At 38.8% G+C, this 21,571-nt stretch overlaps 2 protein-coding genes across 3 annotated transcripts in view; one reads left to right on the top strand and one right to left on the bottom strand.

The window, feature by feature from the left end:
- Positions 1–16,773, top strand: part of carmil2 (capping protein regulator and myosin 1 linker 2) — a 38,755-nt gene extending 21,982 nt beyond the window's left edge. Inside the window, exons 32-40 of one of the 2 annotated variants that reach the window (XM_081372325.1) lie at positions 9,937–10,040; positions 10,221–10,974; positions 11,476–11,580; positions 11,888–11,924; positions 12,498–12,566; positions 12,956–13,303; positions 14,924–15,031; positions 16,209–16,304; positions 16,420–16,773. In XM_081372325.1, the coding sequence (XP_081228451.1) occupies positions 9,937–10,040; positions 10,221–10,974; positions 11,476–11,580; positions 11,888–11,924; positions 12,498–12,566; positions 12,956–13,303; positions 14,924–15,031; positions 16,209–16,304; positions 16,420–16,622 (1,824 nt within the window). In that variant the 3' untranslated portion in view covers positions 16,623–16,773. Of the gene's footprint in view, positions 1–9,936; positions 10,041–10,220; positions 10,975–11,475; positions 11,581–11,887; positions 11,925–12,497; positions 12,567–12,955; positions 13,304–14,923; positions 15,032–16,208; positions 16,314–16,419 lie in introns of both variants that reach the window. The other variant, XM_081372324.1, reaches the window with a different exon arrangement.
- A 1,657-nt stretch (positions 16,774–18,430) lies between these two features.
- On the bottom strand, positions 18,431–21,466 carry tmem170a (transmembrane protein 170A). Its single transcript, XM_081371765.1, has 3 exons — positions 20,994–21,466; positions 20,153–20,323; positions 18,431–20,065 (listed from the first exon to the last, which is right to left on the bottom strand). Exons 1-3 carry the CDS (start codon positions 21,130–21,132, stop codon positions 19,935–19,937), a joined length of 441 nt encoding a protein of 146 aa, XP_081227891.1. The 5' UTR covers positions 21,133–21,466; the 3' UTR covers positions 18,431–19,934.
- Positions 21,467–21,571: the final 105 nt, after the last annotated feature.

The following is a 21,571-nucleotide window of genomic DNA, read 5'->3' as shown; positions in this document are numbered from 1 at the left end:
TGAGATTTTTAGGGTGTGTATCCTCCACTGCCATTTTCAGGCAGTGTGTGTGCCGTCGTGTTTGTGAAGCTCAGCTGGGCGGTGTGTGTATGCTGTCAGAAAGGGGCACAGTCTCTGTCCAGCACTGATTATTGCCGTTTGAGCTTGGTGTGTGACTGCTGTAGCATCTCAATTATTAATGTTCCCAGATCAAGGAGGGTTTCTCCCTTTCTTTTCTGTCATCAGGAACGGAGGGTCCCTCCATTCGTGGCATTCCCAGGGTGTGGGATCGAAATCTGTTTATTCGGTTGTACAGATTCACCTGGGCTTTGTATAAAGGAGAAACTGATTGCGTGTTTAAATGAGATGTAATATTTAGGTTGCCGTGTGACAGTCGATGTATTTCTGCCGCTGATGCTGCAACGACAGTGTGTGGTTGCACTGGCACACTGCGATTCTGTTGAGTCCATCCCGCCTTTCCTGTTGAGTCGAGGCTAATGTGAGATATTATATCCTCACTGCGGTGTCTTCATTACGTGAGTGTGAGATGGACAGAAAAGAAAAGAAAGGCAGAGGATGTATTTTTCCTCATATCTGTGTGTGTCCACTTGTACATCCTGTGAATGGCCATTTGATAAATGGTTGCCATAGTGATGGGCTTTACAGTGTTCTCAGTTGTAGCTGCTCACACACACATGCCTTTACACTGTTGTGTGTCTAATGAGCTCCTATGGCATGTGGCCTGTTTATTGATGCCGCCATTGTGAGGTGTGATGTGTGCGTCTTTGATGCTGTGATAAAGGTGCTATTGTGCCCTCACATTGTGATTGTGGCAAATCTGTGTGGTTGTCTATTATATAATCACAGGTATGTTGAACACTACCCTACTGAGTCATTTGAGCCACATTTTCTTTCTTTGCCGCCAAACTTTGGTCATTTTATCTCTTTTTGGCATTAACTGAATTTAGTTTTATTGCAAAAAAATTGCTATGATGGTACCATGTTACAGTGATGGTGTCAGATAGTAATACCACAGTGTACAGTGCCTTTCAAAAAATATCATGGTACCATGATATATACACTGCCGCTCGAAATATTGGGGTCTGTAAGATTTAAAAAATAGCCTTTTTTTTTTTTAAAGAAGCCTTTTATGCACATCAAGGCTGCATTTATTTGAACAGAAATACAGTAAAAACAGTAATATTGTGAAATATTATTCCTATTTAAAATAAATGCTTTCTATTTTAATATATTTTAAAATGTAATTTATTCCTATAATGGCAAAGCTAATATTAGCCATTACTCCAGTCTTCAGTGTCACATGATGCCTCAGAAATATTCTTATACTGTATGCTGATTTGGCGCTCAACATTTTCCATTTTTACTCTCCATGTTGTGCTGCTTAATATTTTTTGGCAACTGTGATAAATTTCAAGAATCTTTGATCAATACAAAGTTCAAAAGAAGCGCATTTATTTAAAAATAGAGATCTTATAATTCTTATAAATATCACTTATGATAAGCTAATGCTACTATAATGCTACTTATACTGTCACTTATGATTACCATATTTATTTACCATGGTACTTCGAAAGAATGCATTGTATTACTGTCATGGTAGTTTCCACAAAAATCATGGTAACGCCATAGTACTGTGATGCCATTTGATTACAACCTTTATTAACACTAGTAGTATCCAAAGGTATTTCAAAAATACAGTGGTAGTGTCCACATAAATAATGATAATATTATGGTACTGTACTGTGATATGATGTAAATCACTGTATTCACTTGCCATGGTGCTCAAATATATGTCTAAAAATAACATAGTACAGTAGTGTCCTCAAAAATCATGGTAACACAATAGTACTATATACATATCATTATCACCTTTAATTACCATAGTATCCCAAGGTATGTCAAAAATACTTTGATAGTACAGTCACTATAGTGACCACAAAAAATCGTGGTAAAACCATAGGTTTGTGATACCATCTACATATGATTACCACCTTTATTGACCATAGTACCCCATGGTATGATATATTACCATCATAATAGTGTCCATATAAACAATGGTAATGTACTGTGAAATGTGGATCACCGTATTCTTTTACCAGGTTGTGTCTGAGAATACCTCAGTACCATCACATTAGTGTCCACAAAAATCATGGTAATATCATGGTATTTGCATCTTACATCTGCTGTCATTTAGATATGTAAAAATCTTGTGTGTGCTTACTTGAGTGTAGTTAGGTGTGGTTGGTAAATTATAGGATGATCTATATAGTCATTTGGATGCCATTTTTATATACTATACTGGTACATTATGTCATCGTCTTAAGAGACCTTTAGCTGTTTCTGTGTTGTCATGATGACTGGCTTGTGTAAGTGTAATGCTGAATGTCATGACTGCCTGTTGGTGAGTACCAGTCACTATGGACAGTTTTTAGAGTGTGTATTTTCACACAGTTAAGGGCCGCTCACACCAAGAACAATAACTTAACGAAAATATAACTATATTAGTGTCCACACTAACGCATGATAATGTTCTTTTTAGTGTATGCTGCAGTTCTGTCGTCTGCCACTTTAAATGCTATAGCACTCTTTAAAGCAGTTTGGATTCTGATTGGTTGTCAATGTTTTTATCGTTTATCAGATGGAACAAAACGTTCTGAAAGTTATTCCAAAGAGACCGTTCCTCTGTGCCGTTATAGTTGTGGTATAGACTCATAAGAGTCTAAAGAAAAAGACTCAAAAAGAACATTTTTAAACCGATATCGTTATCATCATAGTTATCATTGTGATGTGAACAGGCCTTTACCCTGGTTAAAGCTGTGTAATTGTGTGTGTGTGAGGTAATTTTTCCAGAACAGACACTCTCTGGAGAGTTTGGCGCCACTGTTATCACAGACATGAGCACGGAGGGATGAAAACACTCCTGTCATTTCCTCTGATCACCTGAATGAGTATGTGTGTTATATGTATATTCCTGTCAGCATGATCTGTTGGCGAGGGTGTGTGTCCATATTGTGTGACGGCCGGTCATACTCCTTGGCTGGTGAAAACCCAATGACAGGTGGTGCCTCAGGGAGAAGCTCATGTGACTGGAGAAGAGATAATGCTCTGATGGTCCAGTATATGTGTGTGTGTGTGCTTTTTTCCTGTATGACCATGCAGGGCTGTCAGCAGTGGGGGACAACCAGGCCCTGTGATGTGGGGTGTATCTATGGTACCGCCTACTCATTGGTCTCAAGTAAAGACGACACACCCAAAAAATTTTTTCCAGGGCTCTGTGAGTTTTAGCAATGTCCCTGTATCCCTTTTAAATTCTCTCTGCTCCTGCCTTTATGATGGCTGCATAAGCATTTCTTTTATTACCTCTGCAGTTTTACACACCCTTACACACGAACCATGTATTCCACAAAATGATGTCTGGTCACAAAATGGAATCATCAAGAAGGTGTTTCAGGAGAAGGCAACTCTATGACATTTTCCACAAATGCAGTACATACAGTGTCCATTATTATTATTATTATTAAAACATTACATGCAAAGATCCCAAGTGATTAGCTAACCCAAAATGAAATTACCATGAAAATTAGATTGTTTTTATGGAAGCTTGTTTCCGCCACTGAATAAAGAATAAAAAAGGTGGTTGCGACATATTATCTCACAATTCAGATTTTTTTTTTTATAAACTCGCAATTGCAAAAAAAAAAAATCTACACTTGCAGTTCTGACTATATAATTCACAATTGTGAGCTAGTATATGAAATTTCTGTGAAAAGAAGTCAGAATATGAGATATAAACTCGCAATTGGGGGAAAAAAAGTCCGAATTGCGAGTTGAAGACGTATGGAATTTTGTTTCTGACACAAAATAAAAAAGGCAATTGTGACTTTTTATCTTACAATTGTGACTTTGTTTCTCACAATTGCAACTTTATATCAGGCAATTCTGACTTTATAACTCGCAAAACGAGTTTAAATCATGCAATTCTGAGAAAAAAGTCAGAATTGTGAGTTTATGGAACACAATTTTGAGAAAAAAGTACAAATTGTGAAATGTAAATTCGCAATTGTGAGGTTAAAAGTCGCTATTACCTTTTTTATTTTTTTATTCCATGGCGGAAACAAGATCCCATACGTCTTCAACTCGTCTTCAACGCTTAAAGGGGTCATAACATGAGAAATCTAATTTGCTTAGATCTTTGGACATATAAGAGGTCTTTGTACCATTACAACATCCTGCATGTTTCATAGCTTAAAATGTCCTTCTCATTATATATACAAAGCATTTATTTAATCAAGCTCCAAAAATGTCTCGTTTTGATATCGCGTGATCTTTGATGTCACACGTGTTCATACATTTGCATAAGACTGCCTCCAGAGCAAGACATCGACAAATAGTTTTACATCATCGCATTATAGGCCCCACCCACTGGTCTTCAGTTGCTTAATGGCTGACATTTGCCTACACTGGACATGAGCTTCGCGTCAAAAGAACCCATTATAATCACTGACGCTGTCTACGCTGGATACAGTATATAGATGTGTGTTCAGTTTCTGACATACTCCACGCACTCAAGTCTGTCGAAAACTGGACAAATGGAAGATTGAAAGAACGTAACGCGTCCAGTTTGAACCGCTCGTTTGCATCTCTGTACAGACTTCAGAAAGATCCCAGGGTCAGAAACAAGTGGATGGTTTATTTTAATGGTGTCGCGAATAATATGTTTGTACAGAGCATTTTATTTATTTTATTTAAATGATTTAACAATGCTTTTGTCTGTAAATCTTTGTCTGTAAAAAGACTGTCTTAAATGGATAATGTTTTCAAAACACTAACTCGCGTGCAATAGCGCGAGGGCGTTGATTAATTGTTTTCCCGAATAAAAAAAAAAAAATATATATATATATATATATATATATATATATATATATATATATATATATATATATATATTTTTTTTTTTTAAACTTTAAAAAAAAACTTTAACATTACAAGTGAACCTCAAGGAAAACATTAAAATATATATATAAAAAAAGAAAAAACAATGTCATGGCCCCTTTAAATTGTCTGTGTCCCACCTTGAAATGCTGATTGTTTTTGTCTCAAACAGTCCTGACAACCTCAACTGTATTTAACTATTTAAAAATTACAACCATAATAATTTCATGATTATTTGATCATTTTCAAGTCATTTTCAATTCACTAGATAAGTTTACATGCACAAATGTTCGTCAATCTGAATGAATCCAAGCCGATTTCATGTTTTCATGTTTATATGAACCATAAACTTTGCAATCCAATTCACATTTTCATTCTCATGTGCATTTATGTATTCTGAACAAAACTTCAGCACATATGCTGTGCCTAGTCACCATGTTCACAACTGGAGAAAGCCACTGCTATAATGGCTTGATAACATACCTATTAGGAAAGCTGACAAATATGTCCGTTAACTGCACTCATCAAGCTTAACCATTCAACAATGTTATACAATGTAACAAGGATCACACTTTAATTAATGGGACATATACGTTTATCAGTAACTAAACTAATATTTGGTAACCCTGTTTAACCATTTTTGCTTTAATTTTTTTTTCATGTTTATTTAATATTTATTGCCAAAAAAAAAAACACACACACACAATATAATTTAAAAAACTGATTTGTTTAAAATGTTGCAAATCCCACATTTTGGTAAAAGCATTACATCTTATTATTCATACCCTCAAAAATGTTTAGTGAACCTTAGGAGGACAAACAAAATTTTATATGAGCTGCTTATATTCATTTTATATGAGGTTTGCAACTTGAGTTTGATGATCAGCATTTTCTAAAGGTTAAGCACCGCCTTTCACTGACCAGGTCTTTAGGCCCTGTTTTGTACCCTATTTGTGGAAAGTGCTTATGTTGGATTTAATCACTTCCATAGAGCTTGTAGCTTTGCGGCCAGGAAAACCTAGACAGAAGCCTGTGGAATTCTGGGATCACTGTCTCAACCTGACACCTTTAGACAGGCCTTTTCCTGCTAACGCTGATCTCAGAAGAGTTAAAGAACACTACGTTCACTCCATCTCTCTGTATCTCTCCTTCTTTCCACTGAAATTTAAAGGGGAGCCATCAGCGAAAATCTGACGCTTTGTATACGAAGTCATGAGTCATGACATGTGAGCTGGACTGATCTTTGATCAGTGTGTCAGCTTCCTTCTGCTACACTGATCCGGGAACAGATTCTTCAGACCCGAACGTGTCACTTTTACAAGACTAGACTAAGACCAGCTTAACCCGTCAGGTATTAACATTATCTAGTTTCATGTAGAAAACCGTTTTGATGTTAAAATTATTGCTAATTACTACTGATTTATGTGTAACAGCCTGTTTATGAAATTAGTGAATTGTTGGCTGTATGTGGAAAAATATGAACCCTGAATCTTGTTTAGGCATTAACAAACCCAGCAGGCCATGTGAACCGCACAAAAGCTTAGTTTTCTGTTTTTGGTAATTAAACGTAAGGTTGCACTGTTCATGCAGTGTGTTTTATATGAGAAAATGATCGCGTGTTATTAAGATATGTGGGAAACACCTCTCCTTGTGCCGCCTCACACAACGTGGCGCCTGCTCTCCTCCTCTTTTTGAAGATGGAGTGATGAGTGCTTTGCCTTCTCATTGGTCGAGAGGTGCTAAATGATTTATAATCCATTTCTCATGTGGTGTGCGGTGCCTCATTTGCATATGGTTGCTATAGAGCTGCAGTGGTCTCTCCCTCCTCTCTCTCTCTCTCTCTCTCTCTCTCTCTCTCTCTCTCTCTCTCTCTCTCTCTCTCTCTCTCTCTCTCTCTCCCTCTCCCTCTCCATATTTCTTTCTTTCTCTTCCTGCAGAACCCAAACTGCCCGAAGGCCTCGCAGTCTGTACAGCAGCAGGAAACAGGCAAAACACACAGACCGTGCGCACCCTGTGCTTTTGTGTGTGTATAGTGTTTGTAAGCTACTGATCTGGCACAGTTAAAAAGTCAACATGCAATCAATGTTGACCCAGTTTTCTTTTTTAATTCGCATCTGTGGTCTTAATGTGAGTGAATAATTTGTGCATATTATTTAAATTTTTTAACCAGTACTAAAAAAAAAAAAGAAGAAAAATGTAATCTTACATGAAAATTGGTCCACCTCTGAAACAACTTTACTTTTTGACTGATGTCATTAATCCCTCTTATTCCTCTCCAACCACCTGCTATTTGGAGGCTACTTTTCACAATCCAGGTAAATACATCACATTATGGAAAAGAAAAATGAGTTGTGAAATGTGAATGATGTTTAATGTTGAGTTTTCAAAGTGCTACTATATTAACCTCTAGTTCAGTGGTTCTCAACCTTTTTGACTTGAAGCCAAATCAAGTATCATCAATTTTTCAGTTTTAGATTAGAGCTTGGTTATTTCAATATATTAATGATTTATTATTTCAAATACGTATTGTTCATCTTGAGGCCCCTTTGGAAGTTTGCTGAGGCCTCCGACACCCTGGTTAAGAACTGCTGCTCTCTAGTCTACTTCATTACTTTATAATCATCCCTCGTCTTCAATGTTTTCTGTCTGACCATTATGAATACTAATATATTTGTGCTATATATACATTATGTGCTGTATTATAACAGCGCAAAGGGCTTGTTTTGTGTATTTTTTAGTGTTTTTAGCCTAATCATTTCACACTTGAAAAGAATCCTGCTCCAGATTCTGTTCTGATATATACATTAAGATCTATTAATCCTCACAATACTAATACAAACCAATATTTTTAAAGCCTTTGTAGAAACGACCAGCAGTACGATTTCAGCTTACAGGCAACATATTGTTAGAATAAAAGATTAATGATTGCCATCATGAAAATCATTTTGCTCATTTATCACAATCACAATGTGGTGTAATGTCATTAAAACTCTTGTATAAGAACTATCAGGACTGGCAGATCTTACAACAATCAACCTCCATGTTTGCGGCTATTGTGTTATTACTGTGGCTACATGACAGATAAACCAGTCACCACTGATGAGCACTCATACGCTCATTTAAGTGTGTGTGTGATGAGGCTGTATCTGAGGGGTGTAATTATATTAGATGGGAACAGAGTCTGAAAAATTGAGGGAGGGTTTGGTTCTCTCTTGGGACACTAGGCAGATTTGCCTAAAGACAAATCCATTGTAGACACAGACAGAAAACCTTCTAACTTATAAGAGAGTCTGAATCATGCCATGTTTAATGAGTAAATGTGAAATAGTATTTAAAAGAACACTAGTGTTTATAGCTTAGATGTGCATTACAGCTTACCTTATGAAATTTTTTTTTTATTGTATTTTTTTTTTACACATTTTCTGTGCAACATTTCTATCAACATTAACCCTTACACTAAAATCAAAGTGCACTGATTGGTTGATTACATGTTGTAGTAGTAGATTTAAAGAATTAGTTCACCCAAAAATGAAAACTCTGTCAGTAATTACTCACCCTAATGTTGTTCCAACCCCGTAAGACTTTCGTTCATCTTCGGAACACAAATTAAGATATTTTTGATGAAATCTGAGTGCTGGATCACTCCTCCACAGGCTTATGGACACGTTAACTTGCTGGCCCAGAAAATGTATTAGAGACATCGTTAATATAGTCCAAGTGACTCCAGTGGCTCAATCTTAAGTTTATAAAGCGACGAGAATACTTTTTGTGCGCAAAAACAAACAAAAATAACGACTTTATTCCACTATTCATTTCATTCTCTCTCTGTGCCTCGAGTTAGTTTACGTAGTGTTTTTGCGCAGCGCGTCTGTGTTTCACATCACCACGTAGGCTCACTATTGGGCGATGCTGGTCATGTGTGTGATGCGTGGTGACGTGCAACACAGATGCGCTACGCAAAAACACTATGTGAAAAGACTCGAGGCCCAGAGAGAAGGAAATGAAAAGTGGGATAAAGTCATTATTTTTGTTTGTTTTTGCGCACAAAAGGTATTCTCGTCGCTTTATAAACTTAAGATTGAGCCACTGGAGTCACTTGGACTATATTAACGATGTCTTTAATACATTTTCTGGGCCAGCAAGTTAACGTGTCCATAAGCCTATGGAGGAGTGATCCAGCTCTCAGATTTCATCAAAAATATCTTAATTTGTGTTCCGAAGATGAACGAAAGTCTTACGGGGTTGGAACAACATTAGGGTGAGTAATTACTGACAGAAATTTCATTTTTGGGTGAACTAACCCTTTAACCATTTTTTTTAAATTCATTTTTTTAAGTTTTACCGCTTTCAACTGTTGCTATAAAGTCTGGTTCATTCTGCAGCTTCTTCTGGCAAAAGGCCTGTTCACACCAACACGAATGTTCAGCACGAAATTCAGTCTGATTTTCGCATGCGAGTTGTGATTCACTCTGACAGTAGATGGCGCTTTAAAAAAAGCTGAAATAACCTGGTATCTCTGGACACAAAACACTACATAACTGTGTTTCTGACACTCACTTGTCTCTGAGAAGAAAGGAAGCCAAACAGTATTTACATTCTTTCAAACAGCCATTCAGATTTTTTATATTCACTTTGGTGCAAACTTTGTCAAATCTAGCATTGATTTTTTCTTTTCTTCCTAATGTCAACTGAGTACTTTGTAGACATTATTTTGTTTCTTTGCAAAGTGACATGGAAATTGTGCACCCCATATTCCTGGAAGTTGGCTAGCTCTCAGATAGTCTGGTATTTTCACAAGTGCTTAGAAGTTTTGTGTGTATTAGATGCTCAGTAAATGTTTGTGGGCAGTCTGTGGGTGTGTTGTCTGAGAGTAATGTCTTGTGTAAATCATGTTAATCTTTTCATTCCATCAGGCTAAAATACAGTTTCCCGTTCGAATGAAACATGTAGTAGGTTTTAATTGGGTGAATGACCTTTTGTTTGTGTTTCTTTGTATGTGTGCAGGAGCAGGCCGCTGAAAGCGAGAATGAGGCCAATGAGAACATGGGGAGGGTTGATGAAGGTGTAGAAGAGTTCTTCACCAAAAAAATCATCCCTGATGACACCCTGTGAGTACACAACACGTACACAACCACTCAAGTATGCAAAACAATGTTAATACACAGATATTTTTCATAGAACTGGAATTAATGACGGCAAATGATTAAAACATGATCTCTAACAAAAAAATATCCTTATCGGTTGTCAAAAGACATTTCCCATCATGCCTCTCCTCTCCTCGTGTTCAGAAAGCACCAGAGGGAGGAGCCCCTCATTAAAGCACAACCTGCAGAGCCCACGTGTGTCACAACCGTCCCTCCTACCACCTCCACTACAACCCCCATCCCCACCACAGCCCCCTCCAAAAACATTAAGAAGAAGTTTGGTGACTTTTTCGCTTTTAAGAAAGTCCGTGCAGGTCGAGGGGCCAAGGGTGACGGTGGTCCCGAGGGCAAGGCCAAAAAGACTTCAATAGCTGATCTCATCCGACCCCTCCGGGAGGCAAAGGAAAGGGAAAGAGAAAAAGAGAGGGAACGAGAGAAGGAGAAGGAGAGGGACAAAGAGAAACTGGATGAGGAAAAAGTAGTCAAGGCGGCCACAACCACGGCCACCCCCACCATCCTCACCATCACAGATTCCACAACAACTGCACCAATTAATGAGGACAAAATGTCACCCAGAGCTCCTTCACCTGCCCCCACACCTGCACTGATCCCACCTGCATCCACTTCCATACCTCCTGCCTCATCCCCATGCAAAACTGAAGAGGCCCCAATACTGTCCCCTGCTGCACCTCCTACTCCCACCAAAACCCCCAGCCCGGTCCCAGGTGTGTCACCCTCAGAATGGGAGAAGAGCCGGACCCTGGAGAAGAGTCGCACCCCAGATGGAGAGCGGAGGCCCAAACCCATCCGTCGCTCTCTCAGAGAGGGCAAATCACAGTCCCTCATCCTGCTCTCAGAGGTCTTGCCAGAGCAGGACGGCACAGCCATGCACGCTAAGGTATTTGAGAAGTGGTTCTGATTAAGTTAGACTAGATGTTAAATGAATGAAGATTATGTTTAAATGTTTAGAGGCTGATTACTTATATTTGGTTATTTATAGGTTAAATAGTAGGCCAATAACCGTGTCCGATTGGCTGATTTTTAAGTGCATTTTGAGTAAATATTGTGTGAAAAGCTTACATTTAAGACCTTACTATAAAAGTACAATGGCAGTACCATGGTACTTTTTGGTGTCAGATGGTACACATTAAAAAGTCATTGTCTTATCTCTATTTTAGCTTTCTGGTAAAATAGATAAAAAAACAAACAAACAAACAAACATTTTTTAATATGATTTCTGTCTGCTAATGAGACGGTGCCGTCATTTTTAGAGGTTCATATTGACTCTTGTTAGATGGCTGATCTCACATCCTAAAAAGTTCTCTAAAAAATAGTTATATAAATGTTTCTTGTTCTATTTGTAATGTTCTAAGAATTAAATTTTCGGGTCATTGTGTAGAAACATGCATCGGAGAGCTCATCCAGCTTTGAACAGCGCCTCCATGTTATGCTTCACCGCATGGGAGTCACCAAAACATCTCCTACCGACACCAAACAGAGCCAGGTAGGTGTGGCTATTTCATTGATGCTTCCAACTTTTTATTGTGAAAAACAGATACCACTTTGAACTGAATTAATCTAAGAACTCTGTTCTCTTCTCTGAAGACCTTTGAAACTTTATTAATGGTCACAAATAATTTACTGTTATTGGATTTGGTGCTGCATAAATGCCTCATATCAAGCAAAAACACCTTTCCCCCAGTAATATACGCTTACTCTGCTAAAACCGCAGTATCAAAGTAATCGCTTGATAGAGATTATACACTTACTTCACTAGGCATCTGATTTAAACCAGTGTTATCCTCTTACAGAGCAAGGATGAGGAGCTGAGGAAAGCCAATTCTGAGGGTAAGACACATTATTCAGCTACAGTATGTAGACCTTGTGTTGGGATGTGAGAATTTGCTGCACTGGTAGTGCTGCATCAGCACATCTGAGTTTTGACAATGGTGATCTCAGAGTTTCTGTAATGGGGTTTCAGGTGTGACTGCTAGAGAGTCACATGATGGTGGCATATGTGTGCTTCTAATGTGTTCAGGTCATTCACTGATTGAAGCTTCTCTTCTTACCTTAATTCATGTTGCAAGTCTTTGTTTTCTTTGAAATCCTTTTGATTTGTCATACATTTATGTTAATATATCTATATACCATCCCTGTGTGTTTTATTTTGTAAGTCTATCCAAAGGCCATATGTCTGCACATAATTCTATGATTAATGCAAACAGCAAAATATCCAATTTAAAGGCAGTTTCAATTTCCGCAGGTACTGCCCTGAAATCCTTTTCCTGAAGCTACTTTCAGTGCATTTATTCTAAAGCATTAGCACAGCTGAGCATGTATTTGGTGTTGATGTGAAGCATTTTTGCATGGGTCTGTCAAGCCATTTCTTCTATAATTCAGTACACTTTGCTTGCTTTTTAGGGGCCATACTTGACAAACCCGAGCCTCCGTCTACATTTATGAAACCTCGCACAATGTCCACCTCATCAGGTAAGAAATGAATCACCCAGCTTTCATCGTAGTGATGACTGTTAAAGTTGCAATGAAACTGGAGCAGCGACATTTTTTCGTATTGTGATGTACATCCAAGTGAAAAAATGTAGGGCAGGGACATTGTTCTATCCATCAGTTTTTGATTAGATAGAGGTAAATTTGAATACGAATTTGCAGTCAATTGTGAGAAAGGGTGGAGTTTAAGCAGACTAAATGGTTGGAGAAGTCCGGCATACATAACCAACAAGAAGTCTGTAGTTTTCATCGGAAGATTGACGTATAAAATTTTGATTAAGAAAAAAAAAAAGAATGAATTGTTCACAATAAGGTAACATTCATTTAGTGCATTTATTTCATGCTGACTTTAAACCTTCTATTTTCTCCAGACACCAGGCGACCAACCCGAGTGACCCCGAGTGTTACAGACTTCCACCGTACAGAAAGGCCGCTACTTCCAGAGCGTCCTATAGGCCCGTTGCCCCCTAAACCGGCCATGAAACCCATTCTACTTCCCGGTAGTGAGGCAGCACGGACAGCCACGGTCACTCCCAAGATCCCCAGCCCTTCTCAGGATGGTCAGGCAGAGGTGTCCGAGACCATCTCTCACTCCCAGCCCCAGGAGGAGCCTCCGACCCCATCTCCCCGCAAAGAGACGCCTCCAGCCCCCTCGCCACGGAGGATCCTCAGCACGGATATCAGAGAGCGTGCAGAGAGAGCACAATCCGTCACTGAAGGTTTGCCTCCCTGTCAGTCTAGTGGGGATGATGCAGCATGCAGGGTTTGGATGGCTAGTTTTCATGTAATATGCTGTTGAAAATTCGTTTTAAGGGGATAGTTCACCCAAAACTTAAAATTCTACTTTCTCACCCTCTTTATATTTTCTCACCTTCACGGTGTCTGTCAAACTTCAACTTATTTTAGAGAGGGCAAGGTTATCAGTAAATAGTGATTTCACAAATGACTTGATATGTAGCGCATAAGTTATGTCGACTACTCTTATGGTATTCCCTGCACCACTTTTCAGAGTTTAGGGCTATGGCTAATAAAATTCTATATTGTAGTGAATGTGAATTCACTTACTTTATCGAATGGGATGCAGTAAAAAGAAAGTACAATGCAGAAAAATAACAAGAAATGTCTTTTTTATTGAGTTTTCCTTATGGCCTTTATGCAAATAGAACTATAAAATGTGACAAGACTTGTCCAGTTCACAAACAAAGACTCTTATGAACCAGTTCTTTTTAGTGAATCAAAAAGACCGAACAACCAGGTTAGTCCAGTTCTCAAAACAAATTACTCTTATGAGCCGGTTATTTTAAAGAATAGGTCTCGGGGTTGTTTCTTAGATGGATAGATAGATAATGATATTTATTGGAATATCCTTTTAATTGATTGACAGTGTCTTCTATTCTGCTTCTTTCTTTTCACTTTGTTTCATGCATGCACTCGCACTCGGCCTTCATGATATCCATCCCTGTCTAAATAAATTTATAATAATAAAGTAGGGCCACATAATGACTCAACTAGTGTCTGTTTTCATTCAACACCTCCCTCGATGGCTGATCTTAAAGCTCTCAGAGTCCGAACACAATTCAGTTAGCCCTATCCCATCAGTAATTCAATGCTTGTGAGACTGATGCTGCAAATGGGCCCTGATGAAAATGCATTCATTCTTTTGAGTGTTTGTCCAAAATACGCTTTGTATCTCCAAATGTTATCTTAGTGCAATAACCACATAAGTGAGAATATGAATATTGTGATAATGAGATAAGCTGAACATCCCCTGGCGGTGTCAAGTGTTGCGTACGTGTCAGCATTTTCTGTGGACAGTGAGTAGCCTGTCATTTTATTCTTTATTTTCATTCAAGTTCCACCCTTCCTCCATACATCCTGATGCAGATATTTTTCTCATTTGTGAATCTGTTGTAAACGACCTTTTGATGTTCATAGCTGTGGAGCAGTGACAGCTCCTACGCTCATGACATAAAGGGTCACAGGTTTGAATCCTGACTGTAATGTTCCCCAAATTCTCCCATTTCCACCGTCAATCCTATATTATAAAAGCAAGGTTTCTCAAACTCGGTCCTGGAGCGCCACTGTCCTGCACAGTTTAGCTCCAACCCTGATCAAACACACCTAGCTGTGAGTTTCTAGTGATCCTGAAGACACTGATTAGCTTGCTCAGGTGTGTTTGATCAGGGTTGGAGCTAAACTGTGCAGGACAGTGGCGCTCCAGGACTGAGTTTGAGAAACCCAGAATAAAAGGCATAAAACAGCCCTAAAAGACATTGTGCTGTATTGTTTTCATGTCTTTTATAAGAACGGACACAGTCTGACCGTATTTCCTCTCATAGAGACCCTCCCTATTCCACGGCCCCGCATGAAGCCCTCTACCCAGCGCCGTGCCGTGTCTGTCCATGAGGATTCACTCCTCCAACACGCCACCATGCTTGACCCTGAGGGTGAGCCTCTGATGTCTCACAACTGTCACTCACAATATGTCATCTTGTGTTTCTGAGCAGCGCTCTGAATGATTCCACACAAGTAATATGAGGGAGATGTTTGAAGAGTAATGTAATGCTGCTTTAACTGTCAGTGTGACATTGATTACACATTGAAGACGATATATTGCTTATATGTGTCAAACAACTTTTTAGAGTCAACTAGCAAGTAGGCTAACACTACCGTTCAAAAGTTTGGTGTGTGTAAGATTTGTTAATGCTTTTGAAAGAAGTCTCTTATTCTCACCTGGTTGCATTTATTTGATTAAAACGATGGTAAAAACTGTAATTTATATCATTTGTATAAAATGTAATTTATTCCTGTGATAGCAAAGCTGGATTTTCAGCAGCCATTACTCTTCAATGTCACATGATCCTCTAAAAATCATTCTAAAATGCTGATTTGGTGCTCAAGAAACATTTACTTTCATTTGTGCTGCTTAAAGGAATAGTTTACTTTAAAATGAAAATTCTGTCATCATTTACTCACCCTCAAGTTGTTTCAAATCTATATACATTTCTTTCTTCTGATGAGCAAAAAAGAAGATATTTTGAAGAATGTCTGTAACCAGACAGTTGATGGACCTCATTGACTTCCATAGTAGGAAAAAAAAATACTATGGAAGTCAATGGGGTCCATCAACTGTTTGGTTACTGACATTCTTCAAAATATCTTCTTTTTTGTTCAGCAGAAGAAAGAAATTCATACAGGTTTGAAACAAATTAAGGGTGAGTAAATGATGACAGAATTTTCATTTTGAAGAATTATTCCATTAATGTTTGTGGAAACTCAAATTTTTTCCCCCATGATTCTTTAATGAATAGAAAGTTCAAAAACAGCATTTATTTGAAAAATTATTATTTGTAACATTATGTCGATCAATTTAATGCCGCCTTGCTGAACAAGTATTAAATTCTTTCAAAAAAATGTTACTGACCCCAAACTTTTGGATGGCAGTGTAGATGAATTCAAAGCTAAAGCATGTAGACTAAGCCACAAAATGTTGATTTCATGTGGTCTTTAAAACACAGAACGCATTCTTTTTTGTTTGTAATTGTTTTGTTTTTAATTTTGAAAGCAAGAATCGACTGTATGTCACTTTTCAATGATGGCAGTTGTTATTACGGCCTCTTTCAGAGCTAAAGGCAGCGCTGCCAAGACGGCAGAGGTCACCGGGGGGGAAGCGAGTGAACCTGGGGGAACTGACGCCCTGCTCAGAGGATTTACCTGAGGGTGAGGAAGGTGAGCGGAGGAAGAGATTAACTCCACTCCGACACCTTTATACATACAGTTTGTGCAGAACTTCCATTAGACATCTTACTAACGTGTTTATCATGTGCATTCACAGTGAAATCTCAGGAGAAGGACAGCACTGATCAGACGGACAGCACAACAGTCACAAACAGCAAATCAGAGCAGAGCCCATCCGGGCCCAGCGAGCAAGTGACCAACCAGGAGAGGAGCGAGACAGTCTCAGAGGAGCACACAACGCAGGGAGAAACATCAGACCAAAGAACTGAATCCCCCTCACCTGAGACACACATGGACTGACCCTGCGCAAATCTATTTTCTATGTGTACCTTTGCCTTGCACGCCAGATTATGTACAAAAGAATGAATTATGAACAAATGCGTTTAAAAAAAAAAGTAAATCAATACCTATACTTGTTAATAATGATTAAAAAGTGAATTCTGTTGTGTCATTACGAGTCCTGACTTTTTTCATGGATTTATCCCTCTTCCCCTCCTCAACACAGCTTCCATTTGGTGCGAATCAAAGAAAGTTTGGCAATGAAACGTTCGCCGGTGTGATTTGATTAAACTTACCTACATTACAACATGTAAATCTAAGGGTACGATATATTTTGCAGTCACCCCAGCAGCACCTCTATCTATATGAATTATTGCCACAGAGCTTTTTAGCTCCCTGCATATGTTTGGAAAACATTTATTTAACGTGTATTACATCACATACCGCATATTCAAGATTATATTGTAGAAATGGCTCTAAACCTGATATTGCAATGTAAACCACATTGAAACATTTAGAAGGTCTACAATGGTACAAGAATGAAAGGGACATTAAATCATGCAATAGTCATTTTTGAGATCATAGATGACCCCTTATTTTGGTTGTATATTACAACCAAATATACAAAACATTATGACCAGTTTTACAGGTGAAGCGAATATCATAGATAATCTCCTAACAAGGCCACATATTAAGGTCTGGGTAGAATAGATGGTAACCAAACAATTAGTTATCATAATCAACATGTTGGATGCAGGAGAAATGGGCAGGAATAGAGATCTGAGCGACTTTGACAAGGACCAAAAATGTTATGGCAAGGCGACGGGGTCAGAGTATCTCTGAAATGGCAAAGCTTGTGGATTGCTCCTGGTCAACAGTGGTGAGAATTTACCAACAGTGGTTCGAGGAGGGATAAACCACAAACCGGCGACAGGGTGTTGGGCGCCCAAGGCTCATCGATGCACGGGGGCAATAAAGGCTATCCCATCTGGTCTAGCACAATTTGCACACAATTTTAATGATGGTTACAGGAGGAATGTGTCAGTGCATCACACTGATGCATATGAGGCTGCATAACTGCAAACCAATCAGAGTCCCCATGATGGCCCCTGTCCACAGTCGAAATGGGCGCACGTTGTCAGAACTGAACCTTGGAGCAGTGGAAGAAGGTCGCCTGGTCCAATGAGTCACGTTTTCTTTTACATCATGTGGAAGGCTATGTTTAAATGTGCCATTGACCTGGGGAAGTGATGGCAATGGACAATGTTATGCTGGGAAACCCTGGGTTCAACCATTCATGAGGTAAATTTGACAGCATTAGGTAGGTGGTCATAATGTTTTGGCTCATCTGTGTACACTAGGATTTTTTAAGGTAATTATGTAAAGTGATAACGCTAAACCCGGTTATTTTATGTTTTAAAAATAGTGTTTTCACTTCATATTACAATGTCCTTTAATTTCAATACAGAACTGGGCCTCTGTTAGCAGAAAAGCCCACATGATTTGAGTCATCACGCTGCGTGTGTTTCTGCAGCACATTACTCTCTTCAGTACACAGCAAGTGGCGGTTGTGCAGATTTGGCTGGTGAATGTTAATGGAACACAGGAGAGCCATCTGTGAGTGTGGAAGTGCTGGAGAATACAGAAGCATCACTAAACCACAGATGAGAGTGGCGTGAGTAAACCGCCCTCCGCTTGGAATGAAACCAAATTGTTTTTACTACTCTTTCAGCTGATATTTTCATATCCGAGGCACACGTTTACCTTCCCGTCCAACATAATACACCCCAAACCGAAGGATAATACGTTAATACATCAAAACAAGGTGGTGTTATTATAATCTAAACCATTTTATTTCATGAAAATACTAGCAATTGGCACTTATTATACAGTAAGAAAATTAAACTTGCCCAGAAAAAAAAGAATGGAAAGTATCACGTCGCAAAGAGCAAATCCATTTCTCAATAAGACCATACAAAGACAAACCACAAAAACAATGAGCAGTCACTCCACCATGAATGATTTGACTTTAGAAAAATAAATCCATTTGTGCAATTGAGAGACCATAGGCTCAGACAAATATAGCATAGCTTTCAGTGCGTCCCACGAATGTTAGCGCTCCAATCGTAAAAGATGAACTCACTTCCAGAACACAAGAACTTCCTGAGGGCTTGTAATACGGGAGAACACAAGTCTACAAATGCTTATACTGAAGAAATGTAAAACTAATATTTGATAAGTAAATTTGGTTTAGATGTCAGGCTGAAAATTCCTTAAGATCATATTCGTATCTCTTTAAGCTTTACACCTCTTGCTGTTAATGTAACAAGAATAAGGGAGAACATCTATATGAGTGACTATACTTTTTTGCAATGTAAGCATATTATTTTATATACTTCTACACATAAACTTGGGTTTCTGATAGTATTTTGTACATTCTGTAGTAATTTAGTTCGATTTAGTCATTAAACATCTTCCCACTTGAGCTTTCTCCAAAATAACAATATCTGAAACGTATAACAGCTGTAGATTAGTGTTATCATTTCTTTGGTGAAGATTTAAGTGATTCTATATATGGTTTCAGCTGAAATCTGGTTTACATTCGCATATTAGGCATAAGAGGTGAGAATCTTATGGGCAAACAAGTGTCAAAGCAAGATTATATCACTCTAATATATACAGAAATATTCAATGTGAAGGCCAAATCCTGGAGCCCACTTGGAAAACAAATTCTTAAAAACCACAAAATCTTGTGCTGTGATACGATTACAATGTCAAAGTCCACAGACAAGTGTGTTCAACTGTAATCTCTCCAAATATGCCCACAATCAAGGGCAAAAAATACAGAAAACAGTGTGAAGAAGAGAAACAAATTGAAGTTTCTAGCCTTTGGCCTAAAGGATTCATATAATCAGTGCAAAGTGAATGCAAGTTGTTCCTCTCAAGCGTAATTTAAGAGCAAGCTGGGATAGGCTTTAGTATGTACATTATATGAGTCTTTACCTCATCCAAAATTTTATAAAAGACTAATTTAGTGTTAAGAAAGGACCATTAAAAGAAACTAACAAACAAAATGTCATCCATAATGATCAATAAAAATACACGTGCAAGATGACTCCACCTGTAACAAGTCTTACGCTGCTTTAAAGGTAGCTCGTAATTTGTTTCATGTTACTCCATGCACTCATCAGAAACCCGTTTGGAAAAAGATGCCACTGTTCTGTATCAAAGGAAACCGTTGGGACTGTTTGGGAAGTAAGGCCTCCATGTTTTGCATATGACGCCCAGGGTACTCTCCTCGTGACGGCAGTCTGGTGTGCCAATGTCTGAGTGCTACAGGGTCGCCAGCACTCTGAAGAAGGAAATGATAAAAACACACAACGACTGTCCCACTCCAAACACCAACGCCTCCAAGGAGAACATACTCTTCCCGGCCGCCTTATAGACTCCTGCTATAGCTGCACCTGTAAGAAGACATTTTGTATGTTTATACACATTTCCTATCCATGATATATTTCAGATGTAACTGGATAAAAACGAGCTACACATACTAGTGAGAACCCCTCCAAAGAGCGGGCCGATGATGGCCATGAGCAGGATGCCGATTGGGAAAAACCGTGCCATCTTATGTCTGCGGAGTGTTGCCAGAGCGAGGAGGGCGACAGGCAGGTGGAACATCAATGAGGACACAACAGCCCACAGGAACACCCCATACCACATCTCTGCAAAAAAAAGAAGAAAAAGGAAAGACATCACACAGTGGCATGAAGAAACACATTCAAAGCCTGAAGATCAGCCAACAGAGTCTATCAAATCTTCCCACGCCTGTGATGTAAACATCTCCCGTGGAATCTGAGAAAATATCTAAATGACTGGCATCGTGGAATTTAAGACTGATAGTTAGTGGTGAAGCGTAATTTGTTATATTACAAGCCTGTACTGTAATCCTGTAAATTAAATATTCAACTCCATATTTCTCTCACACAACTTGAAGAAGATAGACACACTGACAGATGGATGAGTGAAATGGTAGACAGAAGGCTAGAAAGACTGTTAGACAGATAGATAGAACAACTGATATATAGAAAGAACAACAGATAGAACGATTGATAGACAGATAAACAAACTGACAGACATAACGCTAGATAGATAGACAGACAATTATATCGATGTCCATCTCTCGGTAACACCATCATTTCAGTAAACAAAAGTAACATTAGCCGGACAAGCTAACACACTAGCATTAGTTGCTAACCCATTACCAGTTTGAAAGCTTGACCACTTTTTCACTGTTAAGTCATACAACACAATAATAGTATCCGAATCTCATAGTAGCACAAACATGAGCTGATCGAACTGATGAGTAACGTCGGCGGTGGCGTGGAGACTCACCGGAGAAATCGCACAGAGAAGTGTCGTTCCTCCCGCAGTTGGTCGCATTTGTCCTCGGTACCAAATTCAAACTGAGGATCTGCTGAACGAATCCCATCTCCACGTCCTGAATTTCTCTTAAGATCAACACTGCGATCATGCGTGAGAAAAGTGTCAAATCCGAATAACAGCATTAGAAAAGGAATGTGGGCTTGAGCAGAGCGTTTGTTTTTAGCACAGATGCTCTTCCATCTACTTCAACTGCGCAAACCCGATGAGTGCGCGGATTTACTCTCATTAAACTAAAAGCACTACCGATGCTCTGTATCACATTTGGAAAAACCGGGAAAATTAGTTTTAACGACCACAACTGTGTCAGGTTTGACGTTTGAGAGATTATCTAGCTGTCACCTGCGATTTGCGACAGTCTATGTTTGCGACAGGCTTGTGGGCGGGGCCTGTGTGGTTGCAGCGCATGTCCCTTCGCGGTATCCATGAAGCATGACTCACATATCATATGGATAGATCGTGACTGTCTTTTGCTAATTCTATTCTATTCTATTCTATTCTATTCTATTCTATTCTATTCTATTCTATTC

The sequence above is a fragment of the Scardinius erythrophthalmus genome (genome assembly GCF_964197995.2).
Source record: "Scardinius erythrophthalmus genome assembly, chromosome: 8".
Lineage (NCBI taxonomy): Eukaryota > Metazoa > Chordata > Actinopteri > Cypriniformes > Leuciscidae > Scardinius > Scardinius erythrophthalmus.
Note: the sequence above shows the minus strand (reverse complement) of the source record. Positions and strands in the feature narration are given on the sequence as shown.

Bases quoted from the DNA above. Each gene is read 5' to 3' on its own strand.
- tmem170a (XM_081371765.1), bottom strand. From the start codon at position 21,132: ATGATCGCAGTGTTGATCTTAAGAGAAATTCAGGACGTGGAGATGGGA. The intron at 20,324-20,993 runs GTGAGTCTCCAC...TTTTTTTTGCAG, and splicing joins TTCTCTGTGCGATTTCTCCG to AGATGTGGTATGGGGTGTTC. The intron at 20,066-20,152 runs GTATGTGTAGCT...GTCTTCTTACAG, and splicing joins CTTTGGAGGGGTTCTCACTA to GTGCAGCTATAGCAGGAGTC.